Genomic DNA, 27,270 nt, shown 5'->3' on the forward strand with positions numbered 1-27,270 from the left:
AAGCATTTTATTCATTGAGACCGTTCCAGGCAAAAGGCGTCTTGATTCAGTAAAGATCAGTGGCACGTCTCAAAGAGCCGACTTGGCCACTCATAGAGCCCCACTCGCTGCATCTCCTGTACTCCCCTGGCCTCAGCAGGTGTTGGCGGCCTCTGTAATTCGGCAATTCGTAAAGAATCCAGTGCCCGTCCAGCACAGAACAAGAGAGCATCTCGGGGGAGCGTAGCTGGTCCATGACTTGCGGCGAGTCCTCGGTTAACTCTACCATCTTGCCTCTGTGATCCTCCTTCTCATAGATCTTTATCCTATAGGTGCCCCTGTGCTGTGACAGAAAATGAAACAGAAAATGAGACTGCTGTGGTCCTGGGTCCTGAGTCAGCCCTGTGCCCTGCTCCAGTGATGCAAAGGATGCTTAAAGCTGCCTCTGCTCCCCAGAGGAGGAGAATCCTTGAATGCTGCAAAGGCAGTGCATCCACCCTTTAGACTCAGCTCGACGCCAGCCGTGACTCCCACCCTTGGTGCAGGGAACATGTCTGGGGCGGGAAGGAGGGAGCCCATCCAGGTGCAAGAGGATAGATGGGTTCAACTCTGGTCAGTCCTTAGGCAGCAAAGTGCTCCCATAGCTATGGTAGGTTCAGAGTGTCTCAGGCTTCAGCGGGCCCAGAATCAAGGAAACCGAGAAGTGACTTTGTTCTAAAGAGTCACAGAAAATATTGGGCCCAATTCTCCCCTCACACTGGTGGAACTCTGTGCGCGTCAGTGAGTTGCTCCTTATTTTACACCAGTGTGAGGGGAGTGGGCCCAGTGTACCTCTAAATTGCTAGAAATTACTGTCATTTTGAACTATGGGAGGAAAATGTATGTTGCTGTTTACTGTCCATAGGCTTAACCACAGAATAGCAGCATGCCTTGAACAGGCAGTAGTAGTGCAAGGTATCCTATCCTATCCCTGCCATGTCCCCCAGCCATCCTGTAGGGATGACCACTAGAAGGAAAAAAGCAGTTCTCATTTTCAGTCCTCAATAGCCTGGCTGAAAATGATCAAGCAAGTGCCTTATGATGATGGCTTGGGCAACGCTGCCATTTTTTAAAAGCAAAATGGAACTCACAGGTGGGATCATCCGGCAGGACTTAATGGAGGTGCTGAAATTCTCAGACTGCATGTCAGGATAATCCCCCCGTTTCAGAAAGAACTGCTGTCCCTGGAAGTTGGGACGTTCATAGAGCATGAAGCAGCCACTTTCCACACGGACAGAGTTACAGCGGCTGAGCTGACTTTGCAAATCTGGACGGTCGCTGCTGCACTCAACAGAGCGGCCCTGGAAGTTTCTGTCCTCGAAAAGGATGATCTAGTGCAAGAAACAAAGGGCAGAGTTTTCAGTAATATCCTATACAGTGTGATTGTATCCTGGCATTCCAATTTCTCTCCATCCAGCACACTAAGCATGAAATGTCTGGGCCTTACATTTTACTCACAGTGATGATAAATTGATATAGTCCTGTGACTTCAGTGCGATTGATCCTCATTTACAGGACTGTAAGTGAGAACATAGTCAGGCTCTGAGTGTTTAATATCCAGGGATTAATACAGATGCTAATTCCCCTAGGTCTGCATTCTTGATTCTCCTCTCCTATTGGTATAGATCAGGAGTAACTCCTTTGACATTAACAGACTAAAGGCTGGTGTACAGTACCACAGTAAATCCATCTAAGTTGTGCAACTTCAGTTATGTGAATAACCTAACTTAATTTGACGAAGTTAGATCCACTTACCGCGGTGGCTATACTGTGCTGTGTCTTCCCTTACGCTTCTCCAGGAAATGGAGTACACAAATTGATGGGAGAGTGCTCTCCCACCAATTTAGCGTGTCTTCAAAAAACCTTCTAAATCAACACTCGCTGCATCTATTGCAGCAGTGCCGATCTACCAGTAAGTATAGACATGACCTAAGGTTATGTCTACACTATTGCTCATGTCAGCTGTGAATATTCCACCCCCGAGTGACATAACTTACAAAGACATAAGTGTTCCTCTGCACAGCACTCTCCCACCAAGAGAACTTATGCCGCTCACGGAGGTGGTTTGCTCTCCCATCGGCATGCAGCATCTCTACCAGACTGCAGTGACACAGCCATATTGTTACAGCTGCACCGTTGTATGTATAGACATTCCCTAACTCTGATGTAAATGAGAGAATCAGGTCCCTGGTATCAGTCTTACATACTGAACAATCCAGTCCAGAGAGGTTTCTCTTACCTTTCCCATCATAGCTGGATTCAGGCTGCAAGCCATAGTACTCCAGCAGGTTAACTGCCTTTTTATACCTCATAACCAGTGCTAAGTGTGCACATGTTAACAAAAGTTTTTTTTCTCTGCTCATAGAGCCAACTCATGACTCTGGGGGCTCACTCACTCTTTGTATTAGTGTCCATAGGTTTTGTGTAGTGGGGAACAGGTTTGATTCCTATTGTTACCAGTGACTAGTTCTGGGCCCTAGATCTGTCAGCTCAGCCATTTTTACATTGAAGACAACATAGTTCAGGAAAAGGGAGAAACTTCTGGCTCAGTGACAGAGGGGATTGGATGTCGATGCCATCACAATCCTTTTCGATAGTCTCTGCAGTTGCTTTGTTATTAGTGAATGCAGAAGTGGGACAATAAAGGCGGAAGAGGGTTCAAATGACAAAATAGAAAGTAGGGAGATAAAAACAGAAATGTGTATGGTAAAAAAAAAAGTCAAAAGGTCTTCGGTAGACATCACACGTGTTCTAGCCATTTAGTAGCTTTGGGGTCAGCAGTACGGAGTCTGGAACATCCTCCTGAGAGACCAGCATGAGATGATCAGCTGTTCAGTAGGTGTGCCGCGTCCACCCCCACTCGCAGCCACACAAGGCTGTTGTGAGTCCCCAGGTGTGGTCATTTGCTGCCCACCTCATCACCTCACATTTGAAATGGTTGAGCTTGTATCATATATAGCGTGGCAGCCTGAAGCCTGGCAGTCTCCCATCAGGCGGAGTGACATGTAAAACATTTCTTAGAGAGGGAGTAGTTCATTCCCATTTTGCTCACTGGTGTGACAGCATCCACCGTGGAGCTGGTTGGTAACCTCGTCCAAATTGATCATCTGCTGATGAGTCACTGTTGAGCACCTCCCATGTATCTTTAAAAGTGACAGTAGTGGTATTCTTCCGGATTCTGTAAAGCAGGTTCTTTACTGCAATATAATGCCTGGATGTTACAAAGCAGGATATTAGAGAGGACTCACAGACACTTGGAGTTTGTTGGTCTCATAGTCCCTGTTATTCTCATCATTTGATTCAGTTGCACGTCAACTAGCTTTGTCTGGGGAGAGTTTAATCACACAGGAGCACAGTATTCTCCAACTGAATAGCAGAGAGTTACTGCCAAGCCGTGCAGTATTTGTGCGTTAGCTCCCCAACTTGAGCTCATCCTCTTAAATACGTTTATATTTTTGCAGTTAATTTTCTGAGCTATCTTGGTGATATGATCCTTACAGGTAAGTGACTCCGAGATATACTGGCTTTTGGTTATGTGCCAGTCGTTCTCCATTCAAGAAGATGTCATGTTCTCGTGAAGTGCAAACATGACAACACTGTCTTTGACGTAATGGGCTTAAGTTTCCACTTCTCTCAGTCACCACCGATGGCTGCCATATCTTGGATCAGGTTATCCTTAATCTTTTTGAAATCTCTGTCTCTTGAGGCTAGGCAGATGTTGCTTGCATACTTGAATGGCCTGGAGATTGTTGGAGACAGATCATTTGAAAACATGTTAGAAAATAGTTAGGGCACAAACAGATCCCTGAGAGAGCTAGTTCTTCTGGATCCTCCAGGTGCTCAGTTTATTTCCTAGCAGTGCTTGGAACTGTGTGTTTTGAAGCCATTTTTCTGTAGCCATAATAATCCACCAAAGTAACATCTTTGACATCTTGACCAGCAAGCCAACGTGCCAGACAATATCATATGCTGTCATCAAGTCAGGAGAAACAGCCACTGTCTTTTCATTCTTTAGGAAACCATTTTCTATATAGGTGGCAAGAGCAAGAACTTTGGTCACAAGTATTCCTGTTAAGTCGGAAAATGTCTTGGTCGAACAGGAGCTAGGTGGAAGGCAATAGTTGTTTCCTGATTTTGGTGTAGCCAAATTTTTCCAGGATGTTGAGCACCCCCAGTTCTGATTGACTTGTTAGGGGCCTGATTGAAAATGTTTTCTGAAAAGCCTGGCACGTCTAGGGTAATAATTAAATAAATTAATAAATGGCTACATTTCTCAACAAGGGTGAGAGATATCAATTGTGTTTCCTCCTAGAATCAGGGCTGAGGCCTATTGCATGTCATCTGCCATACCTTGGGATCAGAAGACAATGTAACATACAGTGAACACGTCTGGGTATATTTCCTCTGATAACCTCAGCAACCCCACTAGAATATGAAACGGGAGCCTGAAGATGCTGAGGCCCTGATCCTGTAGTATGTTCCTCACTGGCAGACCACTGTGCTTGTACAGAGCCCCATTGACTTCAGCATGGAGATCGTTGCAGCATCGAAACCTTAGATGTAAAGAGGTTCAACACAGATGGAAAAGCAGAAAAATGAACTGCAACACATCTGGGACACAGATATCAAAGAGCAAAAGAATCAGTGGGTGAAGGTCTGAGACCTTTGTTCAGCAGGAGATCAGACGAGATGACAAATTGTCCCTTCTGATCTCAAAGACAATGAATTAAAACTATTTGTAAAAAATGTGCATGTTAGCACAATAGGGCAAAACTTTTCTTCTTCATCACATGTGTTACTGCCGTTTGATTTGCTCAGGGGCTGCATACAGCACCATTTTATTTATCAGCAGCAGCAAGTTTTAGCTAATGAAAACTAAAGACTATGGCAATACTTTGATAAAGAGAGTGTTAGAATAATGCAGATAAATCACCCATTTGTTTAAGTTTCACCATAGTGCACTGTTCCTTTTTATCTCAGGTCAGTTCATAGGAAGTAGTCATCATATACTAATCCGTCCCAAGTAAAGCCCTTGAATATATTCCTCTCTGCATTATTCTAGCTTTCACGTGACTAGGGACAGGCGATTGGATTGTGTGTGATGTTGGTGGGTTTTTTAATTGTAATGAATTCATTCAAATGGCATCTTTCTCTTTGCTTTGGCTTTCAAGGGGTTAAATCAATGCATTGCAATTTTTGGTTAATTATAGAAAAGTCCTTACATTGCTACTTTTGGGTAGAATCAGTCTAAAGTATTGGAATAATATAGGCCTCCATTCAGCACAACCCCTAAGCCTGTGCTTAACTTTTAAGTAAGTGCTTAAGTCCATCTCTATTCAGCAGAGCACTTATGCACATAAGAAGTTTTGCTGAATCCAGGCCATCAAGTTCAATATCTTGCTTCTACCAGTGGTAAATACATGGGGTGAAATCCTGGCTCTTTTCAAGTTAATGGTAAAACTTCCACTGACTTCAATTGGGACAAGATTTTACGTCTGGCTCAAGAGAGCGAGGAAAAGGAAACAAAACACCGGTAAGTCACTTCATCTGTTGGGTCAGTTTTTTTTTCCACCTCCAGTTCGGAATGTAGTGTAGCTTTTGTAGTTCTACACTCATCTTCAGCTTGTCTCAGATTGGAGAGAGATGTGGTGTCACTTTAAAAAATGTAGCATGAACAGGCAAAGATGATCACCTAGCATATGTAGTGCAGGGATGAAGGATGATTTTGTGGTTAAGGCATTGGACTGGGATTCAGGAGACCTGGATCCAGTTCCCAGGGCTGTCACCAACTTCCTGGGTGACCATGGGCAAGTCATTTCATTCCTATGGGAATGGCTACGCAGTGTTCTGGAGACTGCAGGAGTGAGCGTCCCAGCCTGAGTCGACAGACTTGGGCTGTCAGGGCTTGTGCTAGTGCTCTAAAAATAGCTGTGTAGACAGCACTTTAAAGCCCCCACACCTAGGCTTGAGAGCCAGAGTTGCAGCTATTTCAAGCGCAAGCCCCACTAGCATGAGTCTGTGGATCCTGTCTGGGAGGGTCACTCCTGGATGCAGTGTAGACATAGTCTACGTGTTTAAAGCAAAACAAAGCAGAAGGCAAGTTGTACCTGGTTTAATTCTGGAACTCTTGGAAAGCTGACCTTGCAATCCGTAAACAAAACACAATTCATTTGAACCAATGGGCAATACAAAAAAACCCCATGTTTCAAAGGTTTTATTTTCTTTTGTATACATAAAGTTAGTATACAAACCATACTTGGGGCATGTATTAATACAACTATACAATATACCAGCATAGCTAGGAACTTCTGAGACATTTGTCTTTACAGAGGGATAGCCTCTAGCCATTCTTGGTAATTTGTTTTTAACGCTATAGCATTTTTAATGTGCAAGATAAAACATAAAGAATAACGATATCACTCTGTCCATAGCATCATAAACATCCCTTATCAATGAGAATTTCTACTCAGATTGGGTCTAATACAATTCATATTAAAGAAAGGAAAACCTCTCCTTGTCTTCAATAGGAACTGGGTCAGGCCCTGTGGCCCTGATTGAGCAAGGCATCCTGATTCTGCAAATCACTGAAGTCCCATTGACTTAATGGGACTTAAGCACTTGCTGTGCTGAACAGAGATGGTCTTGTTAGCGTGCTCAAAGTCTTTGCTGAATCAGGGCCTACATCAGCATGGGAGGAGCTATTAAAGATACAGAAAAGGGGAGGGAGAAATGCTAAGCTACGATGTGAAAGCTGTGTTGAAAACTAGGAGTACAACTGCTAACTTCAGCTTACCCCTTCAAGAAATCAAATGGCAACTAATATGGAAAGGAACAGTAACACTTAAAGATGAACTTGAGGATAATATGCCCCACATTGAGGTAGGCAGCCTGTTTCCATAACAGAGCCAAGGGGGCTAAAACAGCCATTCAAATACAAAAGTAGCACACCTGCCTCACCAAAATCTAGGGACTAACCCTCCCCACCCCCCTGTGCAAAATGAATTGCACAGCACTGTCTTGGGTAAGAGTCATGAGACCTGGCTTCTTGTTACATCTCTTCTTCCTTCCTTCTACTCTTTGTTGCAAGCTCCTCTGGAAAGATTCCTTGCTTAAACTGTTTTCTAGCCCCCTGCAGGACACAAACAAACATTGAGCTGTTAAGCACAAGTACAGTGTGGCACTGGGCCACTGGCAACAAGTTCATCAGTTTGTCTACCCAGCAGCTACAAGGCAAGCAATAGAACTGGGCAAATAGTGTACAAATAATGGAGGGCCTAATTCACCCCTGCATTTGTCCAGTTTTACATGAGTGGGAATCCACGGATTTCTTAAGGGAGGTAAGTGTTCAGATTTTTAAACAAACTATCTTTGACTAGTTTTGTGCCCTACAGATAATTCCAGCGAATGAGTTTTGCTGGCAGGAATATTTGCCGAAACAATTAATTTCAAGTGAATATTACAGAATTTTACTGGAAAGCAAATTTCAAATTCATAATAATCAGGGAAGTATCAGCTTTTCATTGACCTCAAGAAATCAAATATGATTAATGCTATATAGATCATTAATTCCAGTGCTCCTGGAAACTGATTGAAACAGACTGCAAAATCTTCCATTCTGTAGCACTCCAGAAAAGGCTCTGTGAACTATGGATGGTCCAACAGGCACAATTGGATGTATGCCGATATATCCTATTGCTGCCCAATGGTTTGACCTGGTTTGTATTTTTTAGACTTACTTTGTTGTCTGGCTGTTTTGCTGTTGATAGAGATTCTGATCGCTTGCAGTCCTTATTTGTTCTTGTTGAATTGGTGGTGGCATGTTGATTTGCTGCTGCCTTTTGAAACTTGACACCTTGGCGAAGAGAATATCAACTCATAGTTATATAGTGCCTCCACCTTCCATCCAGAAGAATTCCCAAATGGCTTACAGATTTCCTACCTTGCTTCAATACATGCTCTGAGGGAAGGCTGCCATTGTCAGGTTCTTTCCATCCCTAATGCCTTGGGGGTGGTTCTCATTTTGGTACATTGTGAGTAGTCAGTTTTGTTTTGTGACTAATACTGGCCTGCACCATAACTACTGCGGAAGTCCAGAATCTAGCCCAAGGTCAAGACTGCTCACGTGTCTCTTCAAATGTGTTAAAGACAAACACTATATGACAGTGCAGATGAAGCCACTATTACATCACTAACAAACCAGCAAGGAATGATCCATTTGAAATAATACTTTGCACTTACGCTACCTGATCCAAAGACCAGTGACTTCAGTAGGAAGGCCCCTATGGATTTCAACGGGCTCTGGGTCGGGTTCATATAGCACTTTACACCTGTACATCTCAAAACACTTTACAAAGGTGGGTAAGCATTAATATCCCCATGTCACGGGCGGGGACACAGAAAGGTTAAATGTCTTGCCGTAAAACAGTGGCAAGCTTGGAATTAGAATTCAGGAATCTGAACTCCCAGCCCCCTGCTTAAATCCCTGCGTGAGATGAGGCAAAACATGCTTACTCTGTTTCCAGGCATGTTCCGCAGCTTTTGGGGCTGTCAGCATGGCAAAAGGATGCAATGAGAGGTTGAAAGGGTGAATCCGGTGACCCTGGAAGGACAGTAGCACTTAGAGATTAATGAGAAATTGCACAATTGTTTGTCTATTTTATAGTCTTTACAGTCCTGAATATGTTACAAATCATTGGTATTTTCCCTTGGATCACATCCATTTTTCTGAACTGTTCACTTCTAATTTTTCCCATCCTCTTTTGCCCTCTCCCAGTGGCTTGGCAGTGCTGATATCCTTTTGTTAGATAGCTCCTGCATCTCTTGGTTTAGGTGTTCTAGTCAGGTATGATTTTGTGCCCATCACCATGCTATTTGGGAACCTTCCAGCAAAGCAGTGTGGAAAGATTTGCATATAAACAAAAAAATAGGCAGACACAGGCTCTGACTATATTATTATAAAAGCAACTTTGCTACCTTATCACCAGCAAGAATCTATCCCTGAGCTACACAGTACTCACTATTCAGAGAGAGGTGTTGCTCCAAGCATCACCGCTAATTTCAGAGTGACAGCAGATGAGAGGAAAACCAGCATAACAGCTTCATCTGAAATCTCTCCTTGTCTCCACCAGAAGCAGATCAGGACCTCCAGCCATGGGAATACCAACCAAAGTGGCAGCACTATGGGAAATGGCATGAGCAGGCACTTTGGGAAATCTGGCAAGAAAATCTGCTTTAACTGCTGCACTCTGCAGAGCCCCCACTTCAAAGGGAGGTACAGAGCTTCCCAGGCCATAAAACAAACAGAACATCCCTGGGTCAAGTGGAACCCCCATCATACAACTCCTAGGAAACTCCACAAAACAAACTGGATGGAATTTCCGTCCCCCTATTTGGGAACAACAAGAACGAGGAAATTTGGTTAATGTCACCTTTTTTCTACACATTACGTGGCTGTTCCCAAACATAGTAGTAACCCTATCCAGGCAGCAGATGGCAGTCCATATTAATAAGGCCAGGCATGAATGATTTGTTTTATAAGTGCTCCGGAGCCATTGCTAATTATATGGTTTATTATAATCTGATTACAATTCCACAGTAACTCTGGCAGTTGCTCTGGTAACACTTACTTTAAGCCACACCAAGTATGTTAGAACTACCTATAGACTACCGCAGTGCGCTGCTGGAACAGGCGGGAGCTTTCCTAATACTTTCAAAGTCATGAACTCAAGACTGCAAAGACTGAATTTGAAGTACGGAAGCAATTATAAATGTAGGCCCAGATTTTCTCCTATGTTGAGGTCTGCGTAGCAGGGCCATCAGGGAGAAAGTTTTACCTCTGTGATCCTCCTGGTCCATCTATGCTGGCTCTGGCATACCAGCATAAATGAGAGCATCTCCAGGGCTGCTCTAATTTAGGCCAGCTGGCTGGGGGCCCTATGGGACCTTGTTCCAGCAGTGAATTTTTATAGCCCAGGCACACGCTGCCCTGTCCTGGCACACCCCAACATGTCCCTTCCCCCCCACCAGGGAGTAGAGGGAGCAGTTGCAGTCAGCTACCACTTGCTGCCAGCTGAGAGCTCTGCTGTGCTGAGGGAATTCTACTTGGGCTACAGCTCCCATTGACTTCCCTTCCATAGTGCAGGATGCAGCTCCTGGTGCTGGGATCCTATCAGAGACACAAGCTATACAGGGTTGACACGTGGCTGGAAGATCTATAATCAGAACTGATAAACTCTGTATTAGATAGCCCTTTTCATAGATAGATCTCAGAGTGCTTCACGGGTAGGGAAACTGAGGCACCAACTTGCCCAGTATCACCCAGAAGACCTGTGCTGGCAATGCTGTAGGCAATTTGGCAAGTGGCATACTTTCCTTTTGAGTTAACACTAAATCCATGTATCAGCATGGTCCACTGTGCTCTCAGAAGTGCCATCTCAGAAAACTGAGGTCCTGGCCACTTGTGGCTATTAAAAATCACATGGGTACCTTTGTGGCACTGGTCTAGCAAAGCACTTAAGTACACGCTTAAAGTTAAGCATATGAATAGTCGCCCTGAAGTCAGTGGGGAAACTCACATGTCTAACCTTGAAAAGAAAAGGAGTATTTGTGGCACCTTAGAGACTAACCAATTTATTTGAGCATGAGCTTTCATGAGCTACATCCGATGAAGTGAGCTGTAGCTCACTTGTCATCAAATAAATTGGTTAGTCTCTAAGGTGCCACAAGTCCTCTTTTTCTTTTTGAGGATACAGACTAACATGGCTGCTACCCTAAAACATGTCTAACCTTGAGCATGTGCTGAAGTGCTTTGCTTTACTAAGCCACTAAGATTGGAGTATTACCATAATATTCTAGTTTGGAAGCTAGGGCCTAAAACCAGTGATGTCTGCTGAATGCTTGTTGTCTGTGCTGTATATACAGTAGCTCAGTTACTGAGTTACTAGGAGAACACATTCATATATATTTGGTGTCTATTGGTATCAAGTCCTGCACAGACAAAATAGATCAATTTTCTTTTTCTATCCTTTAGCCCAGGGATTATCTTCAGCTGGTGCGCAGAGGGAAAAGTACAGGAGAAAGAGACAATCGGCTCCCTCTTGGGAACGAGACCAGCTCCCTGAAGGTCAATTACACAAACACAGAAAGCTTTTGTATGTTGAGGCCAGTCTTACACTGGCGTTTTGTTGTTCACTTTAGCTAGTGAGGTCCCCTCTCAGGGAAACTGGTGACCACTGAGTTCTCTTTCTCTCAGAGTCCTTTATGCCAGATATTAAACCATCATCAGAACAGGAGAGTCTTCTAAAACACTCATCAATAACCTAAACAATACAGTATTTCTGCCAGGCATTTATGTACACTTTAGTCTATTGGTCTCAGATAAGAAAGGGAAGTTTATAAGATTGGTTTCTTAGACAGGAGATGGTCCAGTGGTTACGGTACTAGGCTGGGACTTGGGAGACCTAAATGTAATTTCCTAGTATGCCAGTCTCTCTGTTCCTCATCTTTAAAATGGGAATAATGGCACTTTGCTATCTTACAAGGGTATTGGCAGGGTAGATAAAGATTGTGAGCTTTTTTTTGGTGATACTTTTTTCATTTTCCATGACATTTTCAGCAGCGTTTTTCACCACTTTTTTTGTTACCAAAACTTCAATTGAAGTCACTTTTGAAATTTTCCATTTACAATTGATAAGAAAATGTGGTTTTAGGTAAACAGAAAATTTTAGATAAAAAAGTGAGTCCAAAATATCACCAAAAATTTCATGGAAAAATTGTATGTCGACGATTTTCCATAAAAACATTCATTTTTGAAAAAAAGGCCATTTTTGGATGAAAGCGTTTTGTGCCAAAAATGTTGACTATCTCTAGGCTCAGACGCGTGACTGCATGTGAGGAGAGTTCCACCAGGTAACGTGAGGACTTAATTGGGTCCATTATTTTTATCTTCCATAAGGAAAGGCTGAATAACTTTGGCCTGATCCACACTAAGAAATTAGGGTCGTATAATTCTGTTGCTCAGGGATGTGAAAAAGCCACAGCCCTCAGCGATACAGTTAAACCGGTCTGACCCCCAGTATAGATGGCGTGAGGTTGATGGGAGACCTGGCTACCGCCTCTCGGGGAGGTGAGATCTCATCTGGAATACTGTGTGCAGTTCTGGTCTCCTGTGTTTAAGAAAGATGGATTCAAACCGGAACAGGTGCAGAGAAGGGCTACTAGGACGAGCCAAGGAGATACTCAAAGAGCTTGGCTTGTTTAGCCTAACAAAATGAATGCTGAGGGGAGATGTAACTGCTGTCTATAAATACACTAGAGGGATAAATACCGGGGAGGGAGAAGAGTTATGTAAATTAAATGCCAATCTGGACACAAGAACAAATGGATATAAACTGGCCACCAACAAGTTTAGGCTTGAAATTAGATGACGGTTTCTAACCATCAGAGGAGTGAAGTTCTGGAACAGCCTTCCAAGGGGAGCAGTGGGGGCAAAAAACCTAACTGGCTTCAAGTCTGACCTTGATAAGTTTATGGAAGGTATGGTTTGATGAGACTGCCTACAATGGCATGTAGCTGATCTGCAACTGCTCGTAACAAATATCTCCAGCAGCGAGTGATGGGACACTAGATGGGGTGGGCTCTGAGTTACTACAGCAAATTCTTTCCCAGATGTTTGGCTAGTGGGTCTTGCCCACATGCTCAGGGTCTAACTGATCAACACATTTGGGGTCAGGAAGGAATTTTCCCCAGGGTCAGATTGGCTTGGGGCATGGGTCACTCACAGGTTTAAATGAGTGTAAATGGTGGATTCTCTGTAACTTCTGAAGTCTTTAAATCATGATTTGAGGACTTCAGTAATTCAGCCAGAGGTTAGGGGTCTTTTAGGAGTGGGTGGCTGAGGTGCTGTGGCCTGCAATGTGCAGGAGATCAAACTAGATGATCATGATGCTCCCTTCTGGCCTTAAGGTCTACGAGTCTATGAAGTGGATTATCTCCTGTGACAGGAGAAGCCCTCCCATCGGCATAGTAGGGAATAGCTTCTGGAAGCGCAGCTGCAGTGTTTTAAGTGTGGACAAACTTAGTGGAAATGCCTTTACTTCCCCGCCTTTGTGAACAGCTTTAATTCCAAAGTGAAATTAAATTAAATGAGTTGGGCAGACTCAGCTAAACTCCTGCCGCACGTGAGTCCATGCTACAAAAGCATGACATGCAATGGATCAAATTCTTCCCTGACTTATGCCCCATGCAAGTCCAAGGAGTGGAGTCTCTGGCACCAGATGTCAACAGAGGATGTCAGTCAAGGCAGAATTTGGTCTACTATGCTGTGCTGCTGATGAGAATCAGGACACAGATGGTATAGAAGTGAACTCTCTCTCACATGTGGAGAGGTTGGTCTTCCCAAAGCTGGGGGTTCTGTTGGGAAGCTTGTGTACCACCTCCTGGGTCTATGTGGCCTTAGTGTATTAAGAATCCTCCATCTGCCTTGTTACCAGCCCTTAAATTGAGTTTAAATTCTCCTGACTAGCTACCCACTTGTAGCCTGCAAGGCCCCTTTAGAGTCAAATCCAACTGTGGCATTAGTTTGGCCCTTCCATATGTTAGTTTCCGTCTGTATTCCGTTTCTCCAGTAACTTGCTTCCTCTTTGTGTGAAAGGAAGAGTGGTCATGGCCTCATTCTACAGCTGATAACATGGCCAGAACTGGTTGTATTGTCAGATAGGCATTGAGGAACCATTTACATTTCAGGTATGTCTACACAGCAAAGAAAAACCCGCAGCTGGCCCATGCTAGCCAGCTCAGGCTTGTGGGGCTTGGGCTGCAGGGCTGTTTCATTGCTGTATAGACTTCTGGGCTTGGGCTGCAGCCCGAACTCTGGGATCCTCCCACCTCGCAGGAGCCTAGAGCCTGGGCGGCCTGAGTCAGCTGGCACGGGTCAGCTGCAGGTGTCTAGTTGCTGTGCAGACGTACCCTACAAGTCCCTCACTGCTTGTGCATGGCTGCTGCACGTTTACAAATTCCATGTTCTAGAAACTAAGCACTTCTGTAGCGTGGCTGGGACATAACAGTTAATGTTGGGGGATTGTGTTGTAGCCCAGGTTGCCCCAAGCATATGATCACCTAACACTTGGGCTGATCGAAAACAGTCAGAGTTTTTGAAATTTTGACAAATTTTTAACAAACAAGTTCACTAAAATGGTTGTAGTTTTTTTTAACCAACTGTGCCAAAACCATGCAAGACAACAGTGCGCTGATACAGTAAGATTCATAGTATTGCCTCGCCCTTAAAGACAGGGAGCCAGATTCTCAGCTGGTGTAAATGGGTGTGGCTAGCTTGAAGTCAAGGCAGCTCCGTCAGTTTACATCAACTGAGAGTGTGACCCAGTGTTCCGCTGTGCTCCTCCCCAACACTTCAGTGACAGGGAGAATCTTTACTTTGACAACAATCTGTACCCATTATTTCAAACCATTAAAAAAGGCCTCTGTTTGCACCCAGAATTTTGCATGTGCAATTTTGAGAGGCTCCGCACCTGGACTTGCATGTGGAATCAGTGGTTCCATGTCTCACCACAACTGACATGCAGTAATCAGAGTTGAGGGGTCAAAAATTTCATCTGACTGCAATTAGAAGCAAACTGAGAATCTGGATTGAGCCCACTTTGGACATGTGTCCTTCCTCGTTCCAGATGCTGCTCTTGTACCAGTGCAGTCTCATGTTCTTAGGTGGATAGGGAGTGTTTTATTATGAAACAAAATTAGTGGATGTAGAATTAATTTAACAATTAATGAGCTTCTGGAATGCACCCACTTAACTACTGATGTTTGCTGACTGCAGCTGATTCATGAGCCTTTGGTGGAAGTGTTAAAAGCAGTTCATCAGTTGCTGAGTTTACGAAATGCATCATCATGAGTGGCAGGAGCCAGAAGAAATTGGTTCTCTAATGAATCCACATCACTACCTGGCTGGATATTCAGCGGACCATACTGAAAATGCTTTATGTTCCTGACAAAGTCGCAGTCTAGCTCCTGATTCTGCCCCTGATTAATTTCAGCAGAACTTCTCACATACTTAAAGTTAGGCACATGCTTAAGCCCCTTGCTAACTCAGGATCTCTGTCTCCAAACTCAGATCATTTTGTCGGGACGTCCCAGGCCCCCTCCTATGAGCTCAGCAGTGCCAAGATGCCTCTTCACTCTCACCTCAGCAACTGCAGCTCCCTCCGGGTAATGTGGCTTTATGATGACATTTGAATCGCCAATTATAGGCTGGAATTTTCTCCTGTTCAAGTCAACAGAAAAACAGGTTTTAATGGAGCAGGATCAAGCCCTATGTGTGGCCATGATACCTGATCAGGGGAAGGGGGAGATCTCAATAGCTCCATCAGGTCCTTACACGTGATCCCACAAGGAAGTTCTGCTAGGTTTCACTTCAAGGGGGATGTTCACAGCTACGGGTATGGTGCGGAGAGGTGCAAAGATGTAAATATCAGATTCCTAAATTTGCCTAAGATTTCTGGGACTGAGGAAGGATGGTTTTTTGGTTAAAGCACAAGACTGAGCCTCAGAAGTTCTGGGTTCAACTGCTGGCTGTGCCACAGATTTCCTATATGGCCTTGGGCTTGTCACTGAATCTCTCTTTGTGGCTGGTCAACCGTCTGCAGAACAGGGACGATGATGCTTCCATTCTCCCACTCTCTCTGTCGCTCTACTTGGATTGTAAGATCTTAAGGGAAGGCTCACTCTCGTTGTCTGCACAGTGTCTGGCACAATGCAGGCTCCAGTTCAACTCCATACCCTCTAGGCACCACTGTAATACAAACAACAAAATCACAGTCCCAGTCCTATCAGTTTGCTCAGTGTAACAGCTCATGCACAACTTTTATAGGACTTGTAAGTATCTGCACCCTCCAATGTATATTCACTTCATTTCCGTGTCCTCTTTTTGGCATCACTATAAAGAGAGAACCTACTGGATCTCTGAAGGGGAAAGACCTTGGGAGGTCAGAGGATGGCACTCACACCTGCTTGTCCATCTCTTTTTGACCCCTTCCAGTAGGAGGCTGTCTGGTCCTGCATTCGATGGAGTAGACATTGAACCTTCTCTGAACAAATGTCAGAGGAAGACAACACCTACACAAGAATGAGACTCATTGACCGAGGTGCAAAGCAAGGCCTACCTTTTGTGCCTATCCCAGAGGTGGCTTCTTCAACCAGCCCATTGATCTTATTCAGCTGGCTAAAAACAAAATACTGTCCCTACAATCTTCAGTGACCAAGCGTTCACTGCAGACCACATATGGTGCAGCAAGTGTGTGTGTGCACTCCAAGTTTTAATTCAATACGTGACTTGATTGGCAAGGCAGGGAATCTGAGTCCACAACTCAGGCATCTCTGTAACAGGATAAGGGTTGGATAAGTGATTAGACTTTATAAATAGCTCACTCCCAGTGGCCTCGTGTCTATTGTTTGTCTTGGTGTGGTTGTGTATTTCAGTGTGGAGCAAAGAAAAGAATAGCATTTTGAAAATGTTTGATCGTTTTAAAACACAGGTCCCCATATAGCCAAGCAGCCAGCCCTAGAAATGCCAATGTCTTCGGTTGATCCTGCAAGTTGTTACGCAATCTGTGTCCAGTCCAGCACAACACTTACCAAGTGTAACTTGACAGGACTACACGTGTGCTTAAAGGCAAACGTGTGCTTCAGCGCTTTGCTGTATCACAGCCAGGGAGCTCAGCATATTGCAGGAGCATTTTGACCCTACGTTTTTTTAAATAGGTTTGGGTCTAGGACTTTTAGTTTTGTTGAATCATACAATCGTAGGACTGGAAGGGACCTCGAGAGGTCATCTAGTCCAGTCCCCTGCACTCGTGGCAGGATGAAGTATTATCTAGACCAGACCTGACAGGTGTTTGTCCAACCTGCTCTTAAAAATCCCCTGTGATGGAGATTCCACAACCTTCCTAGGCAATTTATTCCAGTGCTTAACCACCCTGACAGGAAGTTTTTCCTAATGTCCAACCTTAAACTAATGGCTTGACATGCTGCCTTCCTAGCGTATAAGGCAAAAACGATTCATGCAGAAGATCTGCAAAATCTATATGAGAGGGAAGTGGCCTGAGGATTGGTAGGAAGAGACAGGCCAAGGGGGGAGTTCAGGTTGCCCCAGGAGATATTACTGCAGAAAGCTGTCAGAATTCAGTTTTCAACCAAATTAACTTGCTCTTGGCAAAAATCCACACATCAGCATAGACAGATGTAAGCATTTCCATGGCTATTGTAGCATGCTGTACGAGAACCATCTGGAAATGGGGGAGGAGGGAGCTGTGGGATCCATCTCAGGCCTTAGAGTAACAGCCATGTTAGTCTGTATTTGCAAAAAGAAAAGGAGTACTTGTGGCACCTTAGAGACTAACCAATTTATTTGAGCATAAGCTTTCGTGAGCTACAGCTCACTTCATCGGATGCAGTGAAGTGAGCTATAGCTCACGAAAGCTTATGCTCAAATAAATTGGTTAGTCTCTAAGGTGCCACAAGTACTCCTTTTCTTATCTCAGGCCTTGTTTACACCAGGAATTTGCCCCAATTCCAGCTATCAGAGTAATACACACCTAGACATGGCAAACTAATGTAATGGTGGTGACCCCTGTTTAGCTTACTTCGAACTGGAAACTCGCAATAAATGTTGCCCTCATGGCTAGCAACTAATGGCTGAAATCAGAGGAAATAAAATAGCCACATTTTGGGGTGTGGGGGGAGACACAAACTTCCCGCTTCAGGGTTTACGAAACTCGAATGATTGGAGATTAGGGTTAGACCTTCATGGGAGACAAATTGTCCCACATCTGCATATTTGTGGGGCTCCTGCACCTTCCTTTGAAGCATCTGGCAGTGGTCACTGTCAAAGACAGCCTTCCAAACTAGCTGCACCACAGGTCTGATTTACTGTTTCAATTCCTATGGAAATCCTCAGTGCAGATAAGGCCTGAGCGTGAAAAATGCTTCAAAAAGTTTTCTGCACATGTCCAGCCAGCCGTAGAGCAGATTCTCATGTTTGGATCAGTGCAGCGTCCTGATTTTCCCCTGTACAGTAACTGCATTTAAAAAAAATTCTCTTCGGCAGGTGGGTGGGGAACTAGGAAGCAGGGGTGCTGGAACAATTTGTATAGTGGGGCTGCTGAGAGCCATTGAACCAAACTGTAAACCCCCAGCACCACTAGTTCCAGCACCTATGCTAGGAAGCTTGTATTGTTATTATCATATGCCACTCAGTATATACCTGAATACATAGATCAAAAGGGGTTGCTAAATAAACCAGGCAGAAAAGGTACAACAAAGGCCTAGGTAAGGAGCATCCCCTCAAACACGAGCCAGGTTTCTAGCCCTGGAAAGGAGACTTCTCAGACCCGACCCTGGCAACACGCTGAGAATCTGCAGTTTGCCAACTGCTGTCAGCTGACCCAGAGACTGACTGGGAGTCAGGAGCTTGCTGTAACTTGGTGCCTAAGAGAGCAGAGGAGCACCAGGGCTAAATCATCTCTGCCCTTGGGCTGAGCGGAAAGCCAAGCGGAGGAAAGACAGTATGCATGGATCTCTATTTTAAATCCATTGCCCTGAGTGCTGTGAATGGTTTGGCAAAATAAATCATACTTTTTATTTTGGAGAAGCTGCTTCTGTGTCACTGCAAATGGTCACTGTCCACAGATTCCCATCAGGAAATTCTTGCTGGTGCCAAGCCCGCTGGGCCTGCTAGGTATCACGGTTGGCAACCAGAGGGCTGTAACCCAGAGAGCCGGTCAGAGTGGCTGGATGCCGGAGTCCCACCTCAAAGGGAAGTGGAGGCACGGGCCTGTCTCTTGGAAGGGCTGTGCTCAGGGGACTGGAAGAGGATCTCAGAAAAGGCAGGCTGCCCAAGGACCATGACAAGGCATTGGAATGGAGCATGCTCAGAGTTTGGATGGCACGAGTTTGACCCAGATTAATTAAGAACGGGATGAAATTATCCAGAGAATCCATCCCTAATATAGTTCCAGCAAACAAAGTAGAAACCAGCGAGCGGCAATTTAAAATAAAAGCCAGGCAGCCTACTCCACTCCATGGCCCTGGCTGGTATTTAACTGCTTGTAATGACTACAAAAAGCTTATCAGTGTGGTGCTGGGTCAGCTCTCCTCCGCTCACTTCTATCAGAATCCCCACTGACCAGATAACCATAATTGCCTGCTGAGCAACGAAATCAGCTCTGTTTATTCACACAGGAGGGCGGGTATAAACAACAGCTACTGGAACCTAGACCCAGCTGATGCCAGCTTCAAACAATTAGAAAACAGCCTCCACAATCTTGCCACTCACTTTGGCAGAGCGGTGCCAGCATGTTGCTGAGGGCCCCGTGCTGTAAATCTCAAAGACGTCTTCAATGGGGATGCTGTTCTGTGAAAGCAGGTCAGGAAAGGAGTTTAGTCCGTGGGGTGGGTATTTTTGGGTTTGAATTAATAAATATGTAGAATCTAGATGACACCCCGTCCCGTAGAGTCCTTACCACCTAGAAGGATTTTAACTTCCAGGGTTACCCTATGGGCTAGGTACCTGACATGAACATCTAGGGTTGCCTCATGTAGCTGCTATGGCCCCATTGACATTTGCTCCTGTGACCTTCTGCCACAGAGAAGACATAGTGGAACACAGCAGGAATCTGACTGAAGCAGAGCTAATGTGGGGCCTAAAACATGTCATTGCATAAAGATCAGCAAAACTTGGGGCAAGAGCATTCTGCTACCAGGACTGATTCCATTGCTCCTTCATTAGATCTGTGGATCGCTGTGCATGTCACGGGATATACTGAAACATGGGGTTTGGTAGACCACGGTGTAGCTCTGACTTGATCATTGTGCTATAATTGTTCAGACTATTATTTTATCATCATTTTCTTTGATATTCCTTATGTTAAAAGCTGTTTGTGAGACAAGATATTCACCTCCCTAACCCTCCATCAGATTGCTACAAGCTAATGGTGCCTAATCTTTACTGTGTTTAACAAAAGGTTACAACTCCCATCCCTTGATGAAAATTAGACAGTTTTGTACATTTAAAAATGTATGTACATTGCATTGCATGAACTCTCGCAAAATACACAGCATGTCTAGTATTTTGTTCATCTGGGAAGCTGCTGGAGAACAAAAGATCTTGCTATCATTATTGCTTCCTTACCATTAAGATCCCGGCATAAAATGATAAAACCATGGCTTCTCTCTCAGTTCGGTTGGGATAGATGTATCTGCTGTGAAGCGGCAAATTCCTATCCAGGATAATCGGAGGGAATATAAGTAAATGGGGTTAGCCTGAAAGATATTGGACCTGATTTATGCCTGAGTTACTCCAGTTTTACACTGGTGTAAGTCCATTGCAGGATTGGGGCCTCCGTCTGTTTATACTCACCTTTTCCCTTTTGCCAAAGGACTTTGGGCTTCTGAATCATTCAACCACAGTAAAGCAACATTGATGGCCAAGTCGTAATGAGCCTGAAAACAGAACAGAAAGGAAGGATGGTGCAGGACTTAGGGCACTAGCCTTGGACTCGGGTTCAATTTCCTACTCTGCTACAGACTTCCTATGTGACTGTGGGCATGTCACTTAGGGCCAGATTGTTAATGGTATTTAGGAACTTAGTGGGCTTTTCAAAAGCACCAAGGTGCCTAAAACTCATTGATTTCAATGGGTGCTGGGCACATCAGTGCTTTAGAAATTCCATTAGGCGCCTAAATGCCTTTTAAAACTCTGGCCTGTAGTCTCTGTGCCGCTGTTCCCCATCTGTACGATAGCACTGCCCTACCTCACCTGGGGTGTGGTGAGGATAAATACCTTAAAAGCTGAGAGGTGATTGCATACTACCGTGATGTGGACCACATCCACCTAGATAAAAAAAAAGGAGTACTTGTGGCACCTTAGAGACTAACAAATTTATTTGAGCATAAGCTTTCATGAGCTACAGCTCACTTCATCGGCTGCATTCAGCGGAAAATACAGTGGGGAGATTTATATACATAGAGAACATGAAACAATGGGTGTTACCATACACACTGTAAGGACAGTGATCACTTAAGGTGAGCTATTACCAGCAGATCTCACAGATCTTGGGAGACAGGCCAGTCCTTGCTTACAGACAGCCCCCCAACCTGAAGCAAATACTCACCAGCAACCACACACCACACAACAGAACCACTAACCCAGGAACCTATCCTTGCAACAAAGCCCGTTGCCAACTGTGTCTACATATCTATTCAGGGGATGCCATCATAGGGCCTAATCACATCAGCCACACTATCAGAGGCTCGTTCACCTGCACATCTACCAATGTGATATATGCCATCATGTGCCAGCAATGCCCCTCTGCCATGTACATTGGTCAAACTGGACAGTCTCTACGTAAAAGAATAAATGGACACAAACCAGACGTTAAGAATTATAACATTCAAAAACCAGTTGGAGAACACTTCAATCTCTTTGGTCACTCGATTACAGACCTAAAAGTTGCAATTCTTCAACAAAAAAACTTCAAAAACAGACTCCAATGAGAGACTGCTGAATTGGAATTAATTTGCAAACTGGATACAATTAACTTAGGCTTGAATAGAGACTGGGAGTGGATGGGTCATTACACAAAGTAAAACTATTTCCCGATGTTTATTCCCCCCCTCCACCCCCCACTGTTCCTCACACTTTCTTGTCAACTGCTGGAAATGGCCCACTTTGATTATCACTACAAAAGGTTCCACCCCCCACCCCGCTCTCCTGCTGATAATAGCTCACCTTAAGTGATCGTTATAGGGTGTATGGTAACACCCATTGTCTCATGTTCTCTATGTATATAAATCTCCCCACTGTATTTTTCACTGAATGCATCCGATGAAGTGAGCTGTAGCTCACAAAAGCTGATGCTCAAATAAATTTGTTAATCTCTAAGGTGCCACAAGTACTCCTTTTCTTTTTGCGAATACAGACTAACACGGCTGCTACTCTGAAACCATCCACCTAGATAGAATCCTAAATGCTATTTTGTAAAACGTGAAACATTGTGATCAGCTGCTGCAGGGGCTGTCTGAATAGGACACCCAGCTTAGCCTGTTCTAGCACCTTATCATTGGCCGATCATGAATACAGCAAACATTGCCTCCAGGCAGGCTGAGCCCTGTGCCTACAGCTGAAGGCTACATTCCGTGACTTACATTTTGATGGACTCTGAACAGAGACATAAAACTAAACGTTGGCGCTCATTCTGGGGCCTTCTGTCAGACATAAGAACAGCCACAAAGCTCCATCACAGAATGTGGCACCCCCAGAGCTGATCCTGGGGGAATACAATATGCTATGATAATTTAAAGGGATGCCATCAGCTTGAAAATCTAAAAAGCATGCACCTGCCATCGGTACAAATAACACCAGGGTGATATAACTGAAAGGAGGAGGAAAAAAGCTGCTCTCTTTGTTACCTTCGTGCATTTGACAGCACTCTGGGCTAGATCATGGATTTGCCAGGAGCCCCAAGTAAAGGTGCAGACCTGAGACAAGAGGAGCTCCACTTGAGTCCTGATTCTCCCTTGCCCCAAGGGAAAGAAAGCTGCACCCGCCCTTTGCCAAGAATAGCTTACTTCTGCCTCTGTGCTGGTTCATCTTCACTGGCTGGCGCCTTTGGGGAGGATGGAGTCAAGGCTTCATCTACTAGCCTTTCAAAAGCTTTTCCTTATCAACTTCACGTATTTTTCCCTAGCTGTACAATAGATGCTGAACTTTGTCACAGTTGACTGGTCACAATATCCTAGGACCATGTCATAGAACGCTTATAGGGCTATAATGTGAAAAATATTGGGCTTTGCCCACCTCTGACTTCTAGATTTTTTCCCTTTACAGCTAACGGTAGCAAGTGATCTCGTAAAGATTAACTTGATCTATAAGTGAAAAGAAGCGCCACGCCTGCAACTGACTTCAGGTGAGTGGATCCCTGCAACCATGTAGAGTCATCATATCGCTAAAAACAAGTTTTCAGAGAAGTTTGTAAAATAATGGATATCTTCCATCTACAAGTATAATAACAGGAAGAAATCCTGGCTCCAATAAAGTCAAAGGGAGTCTTGTACTTCACAAACATTACCTAACTAATCCTCACATGACAATCACCAAGTGGTAGGCTTCATAACTTAATTTTTTTAGCCTAGAAGGGATAATTATGAGCATCTAATTTGATTTCCTGAGCAGCTCAGGGCCGTGGAATGTTACCCAGGAATTTCTGCATCCAGACCAAGTAGTAAATAAATATAACCTCCATGTTATAGATGGGGAAATTGAGGTGAAATGGCTTGGCCTTGGCCAAAGAAGGCCTCATTAATCCTGTTTATGCTACTAAACCGACTGCTCTAAGCAGTATTGTTTAATACAGTTGGTCCCCAATGAGTTACACCACATAGTTTGCTTCTGTCTGTTTGAATTAGATCCAATTGAGTTAATACCAGGTAAAATCAGCTAATTTTAGCTCTCATAAGGCAAAAGAGCTGGAGTAACATTTTCAAAAAGTAACTAAGTGACTTAAGAATATAAAAGTCTGGGGTCATTGAAAGTCAGTGGGATTTAGGAACCTGTCTCTTTTGAAAAGGCGATTTAGGTACTTTTGAAAATGTTATATGCAACTGATCTCTATAAGTTTCCCTCTCTTCTAGATAAAACACATTTGTTTATGGATACTAATAGCAAGTTATTTAACTGCATCAAGCCAGGCACCCTTCAGTTCTTTCATTCAGGGATTAAGAATGCAAGATTAGAATAAGAAGTTGTCTGGTTACCATGTCATCGAGAAAGGTGGGCTGCTGTCTTCCTTTCGGGTCGAATTCATTTTCCCGAAGTCTGATGCCGACATAATCGCCTCTAAAAGCAAGAGAGCAACTTGAGTTACAGTCGGTGCTGGACAATCCACTGCATTAGAAGATGGAGTAAGGCAACTCTGAAAAGCCAGCGTACAGTCAGGGCTGTATTTACTGTAGTTCATGAGCTTCACAATCTGCTGCAAGGTTCAGCAGGTATCCCAGCAGCCGATGGCAGCCTCCTTCTGACATGGAAAGCCTTTTATTTTTGCAATCTCAGCTTCTATCTCTATACTCGGAGCTATGGACCTGGCTGTCTGCATCCCCCAAAGGCTAAGAAAGAAAGGGAGAGGGCAATGGTAAGCAAAGTATTCAGACTGAAGTCCTGCTTGGGACAGGCTCCCCTGGCTCTTTGCTGGTGGTGCTGTTGCAATAAAAGCAATGAGCAAACAGTAGGGATGTCACTGCACAACCACCAGCCTGAAAGGGCTGCTGTGTTGGGGTTTGGGCTTCTTATTCCTGGAGGGACTGAAGCTGCAACCTGTACTCAGATGGGGCGTACTCACTCAAGCACGGAGCCCCAGCAAAGTCAGGTGTGGGCCTCCTATTGAATAGAATGGAAGTTGAATTACATTCCTGGAGAAGTTTCAGGGTAGCAGCCGTGTTAGTCTGTATTCGCAAAAAGAAAAGGAGTACGTGTGGCACCTTAGAGTGGAAAAACTGAATGCATCCGATGAAGTGAGCTGTAGCTCACAAAAGCTTATGCTCAAATAAATTTGTTAGTCTCTAAGGTGCCACAAGTCCTCCTTTTCTTTTCATTCCTGGAGAAGCTGTACGTGTAGAGGAACCCAGACTCTCTGGATCTGAGAGAGTGAACTTCTACTATGTGAAGTAAAGGATGTAGCCTGCTGGCTTAAGGGCAGTAGCTCTAGTGCCCAGACCCGACCTCTTTGCGTGGTCCAGGCACTAGGCAGGAACCATAACCCACACTGCCAGCATGAGTTCTCTATGTGCATAGCTCAGGGCAGTGGTAGGCTCTGAATTATGGTGGTTTATCTATCTAATGCATATCAAAGGAGGACAGTGGGAGCTGGCCAGCATCCCCAGGGAAGGTTTCCCAGACTTTCCACAAGGGAAAACCGGAGGACACATGTATGGGATGTCAGACAGAACCTTTAGAATGCAGTCATTGCTAGCTATAGTGCAGTATGGGAACTACCTGGCAGTTGGTACTTACAAGAGTTTTTCAATCTCTTTTTTTAGATGTTTCCTTTCCATGGATGAGGGGTGTTTTCTAGTTGTGGGGAGGCTGCCACAACTCAGACTGCTTACTAAGATCCAGCCTAAAGAGGGAAAGTAACAGAAAGACAGATCACTGTGTATCAATATCACAACCACTGAACCAAAGCCACTGATGGATTAGCGCAAACTGTTTCAATATCCCTGCAAAAACATGGGCGCTGCAGAAGTAGCAGAGTAGTAGGACGCCAGTGGGGATGTAACAGGAAAGGAAAGCAGACAAGACGTTCTGGTAATACAGATAAACAACAACAGTAACAGTTCAGGGTATCTTTGTGCCAAGCCTTGAACGTGAGGATGAGGAGTTTGACTGTGATGTGAAATGTGGCAGGAAGCCAGTGCAGGGATTCAAGCCGGGAGGGGCGACATTTCTTTTAGGTAGGATGCCTATAAGCTTACGTGTTTCTAGAGCACCCATCACAGCAGCATCTAAACGTTAAGTAATCTAGATGTGTCTAGTATTGTCCAGACAGGGCATCAGAACAGATCCTGCTCATCAACTCTCCCAGCTCTTAAAGCTTTTCCTGTTTCTTCAACCACTTAATGTGGGAGTAGTAGTAGTCCCTGAGTGACAGAATTGGAAAGGGGGGGCAAAGGAGATAATTTTGGTTGAATGGGTTGGAAAGAGAATAGGTTAGACAGGAGAAGGCTACAGCAGGCCAGGGTGGAGATAACAAGGGTATGGGCCAAAGTTATGGCAATGTTTTGTACACGGTTCACAAGTCAAATTTCATGCATTACTTCCCCTTGACCAGGGGTTTACAGAGTTCATGAAACCACAAACATTTACGTTCAAACATGCAGTGAGAACGCTGTTTATGTGTGTGTCTAATGTGCCCATCACCATTGTATTTAGGTGCCCTCCTTAATAGGCATAAAAAACGACAGCACATATGTCCAGCATTAGCGTGCCCAAATGCCAACACAAATCTATTGAAAGTAGCACAATGATTCCTATAAATATTCTGGGGCCAGATCCTCAGCTGCTGTAAATCAGTGTCATTTCATTTACTTCAATGAAGCCAAGAGGATTGAGATGATTTTTTCCAGCTGAAGCGTGGCCCCAATGTTTATTAACACAGCATTTAAGCACATTGTGGCTTGGTCAGATTGCATACACCAAATAAATAAATGCACCATTTTATTTAATTAAGGAGTGGGTTTCAAAACAGTTCAGAGCACGTCAGATTAAGGAATCCAAGGCCTCCCTTTGATCTTATTTTTAAAGCTGCTCAAAAATCACACCCTATCTTTCTGTCATTTGAGAGTCCCTCAGAAAAAGGGAATCCACTGATAACTGTAAACATGCTAAGAAAAATAATTATCTAGTTAATAATCGAACCGACAGGACTGTATACAGTCTTTTTACGCACGCACGCACACACACACTCACACACACACTCTCACACACAGTATATGAGAAATAGTTCATTACCTGCGTCAGACTCTCTGTCTTGTACAATGATTATTAAAAGGATCTTGGCTTTGGAATCTCTCTATCTCGTGGTAGCTTTAGGATGGAATTTACTCTTGATGCTGTTGTTTCTCCTTTGCCCTGCTGCAGCTGAAGAAGACTAGGCTACTGCTTCTGCTTCCTACAAGACTGAAGCTTTCTTCTGTTGCTTAGAAACAATGCTCTGAATGGGAAGAAATAAAAAAAATAAGTGTGTGCCCTAAGGTAGGGCTCTGGGCCTGGATTCTAAGTGATCCTTTTACATGCCCAGGCATTGGGTTTCGCAGGGGAATGGCTGGCCTGAAACACTAACGACTGGCTGACAAGAGAGATCGAGTCCCTCATTCTGAGCTGTGAGGAATCTAACGGCTGGTAAAAGTAGCTACCTGTACTAAGCAGATATGGGGGATGGGGAGTGATAACTAACAAGGGGGAAATTCTGGTCCCTGGGAAGAAATGGCAACAGTCCCATTGCCTTCAAAGGAGCCAAGATTTCCCCTCCAGAGACTAAGGCTAATGTGACTAACAGAATCACCCAACATTTTGACCCAGTTTATACTTATACTCGTGAGATTAGGAAAAGTTCAAAAAAGCAAACACACACCAAACGACCAAGAAAATTCCATCATTGCCACCCATTAAAATCTGGCTATGATATAGCT

The 27,270-nt window shown here is 44.3% G+C and overlaps 1 protein-coding gene across 6 annotated transcripts; it reads right to left on the reverse strand.

The window, feature by feature from the left end:
• On the reverse strand, positions 1 to 26,974 carry LOC140895855 (gamma-crystallin B-like). 6 transcript variants are annotated; one of them, XM_073306637.1, is made up of 10 exons: positions 26,591 to 26,974; positions 25,094 to 25,199; positions 23,839 to 23,920; positions 20,444 to 20,526; positions 20,216 to 20,303; positions 19,361 to 19,438; positions 8,530 to 8,617; positions 7,755 to 7,870; positions 1,110 to 1,349; positions 1 to 322 (listed from the first exon to the last, which is right to left on the reverse strand). In XM_073306637.1, the coding sequence occupies exons 2-10, from the start codon at positions 25,132 to 25,134 to the stop codon at positions 47 to 49; spliced, it is 1,092 nt and encodes a 363-aa protein (XP_073162738.1). In that variant the 5' UTR covers positions 25,135 to 25,199; positions 26,591 to 26,974; the 3' UTR covers positions 1 to 46. The 6 variants fall into 6 exon arrangements, with proteins under 6 accessions (XP_073162738.1, XP_073162739.1, XP_073162740.1 ...); XM_073306638.1 differs by lacking the exon at positions 19,361 to 19,438; XM_073306639.1 differs by lacking the exons at positions 25,094 to 25,199; positions 26,591 to 26,974 and adding an exon at positions 24,014 to 24,092.
• Between the last annotated feature and the right edge of the window lie 296 nt (positions 26,975 to 27,270).

This window comes from Lepidochelys kempii, chromosome 11 (genome assembly GCF_965140265.1).
Source record: "Lepidochelys kempii isolate rLepKem1 chromosome 11, rLepKem1.hap2, whole genome shotgun sequence".
Taxonomy (NCBI): domain Eukaryota; kingdom Metazoa; phylum Chordata; order Testudines; family Cheloniidae; genus Lepidochelys; species Lepidochelys kempii.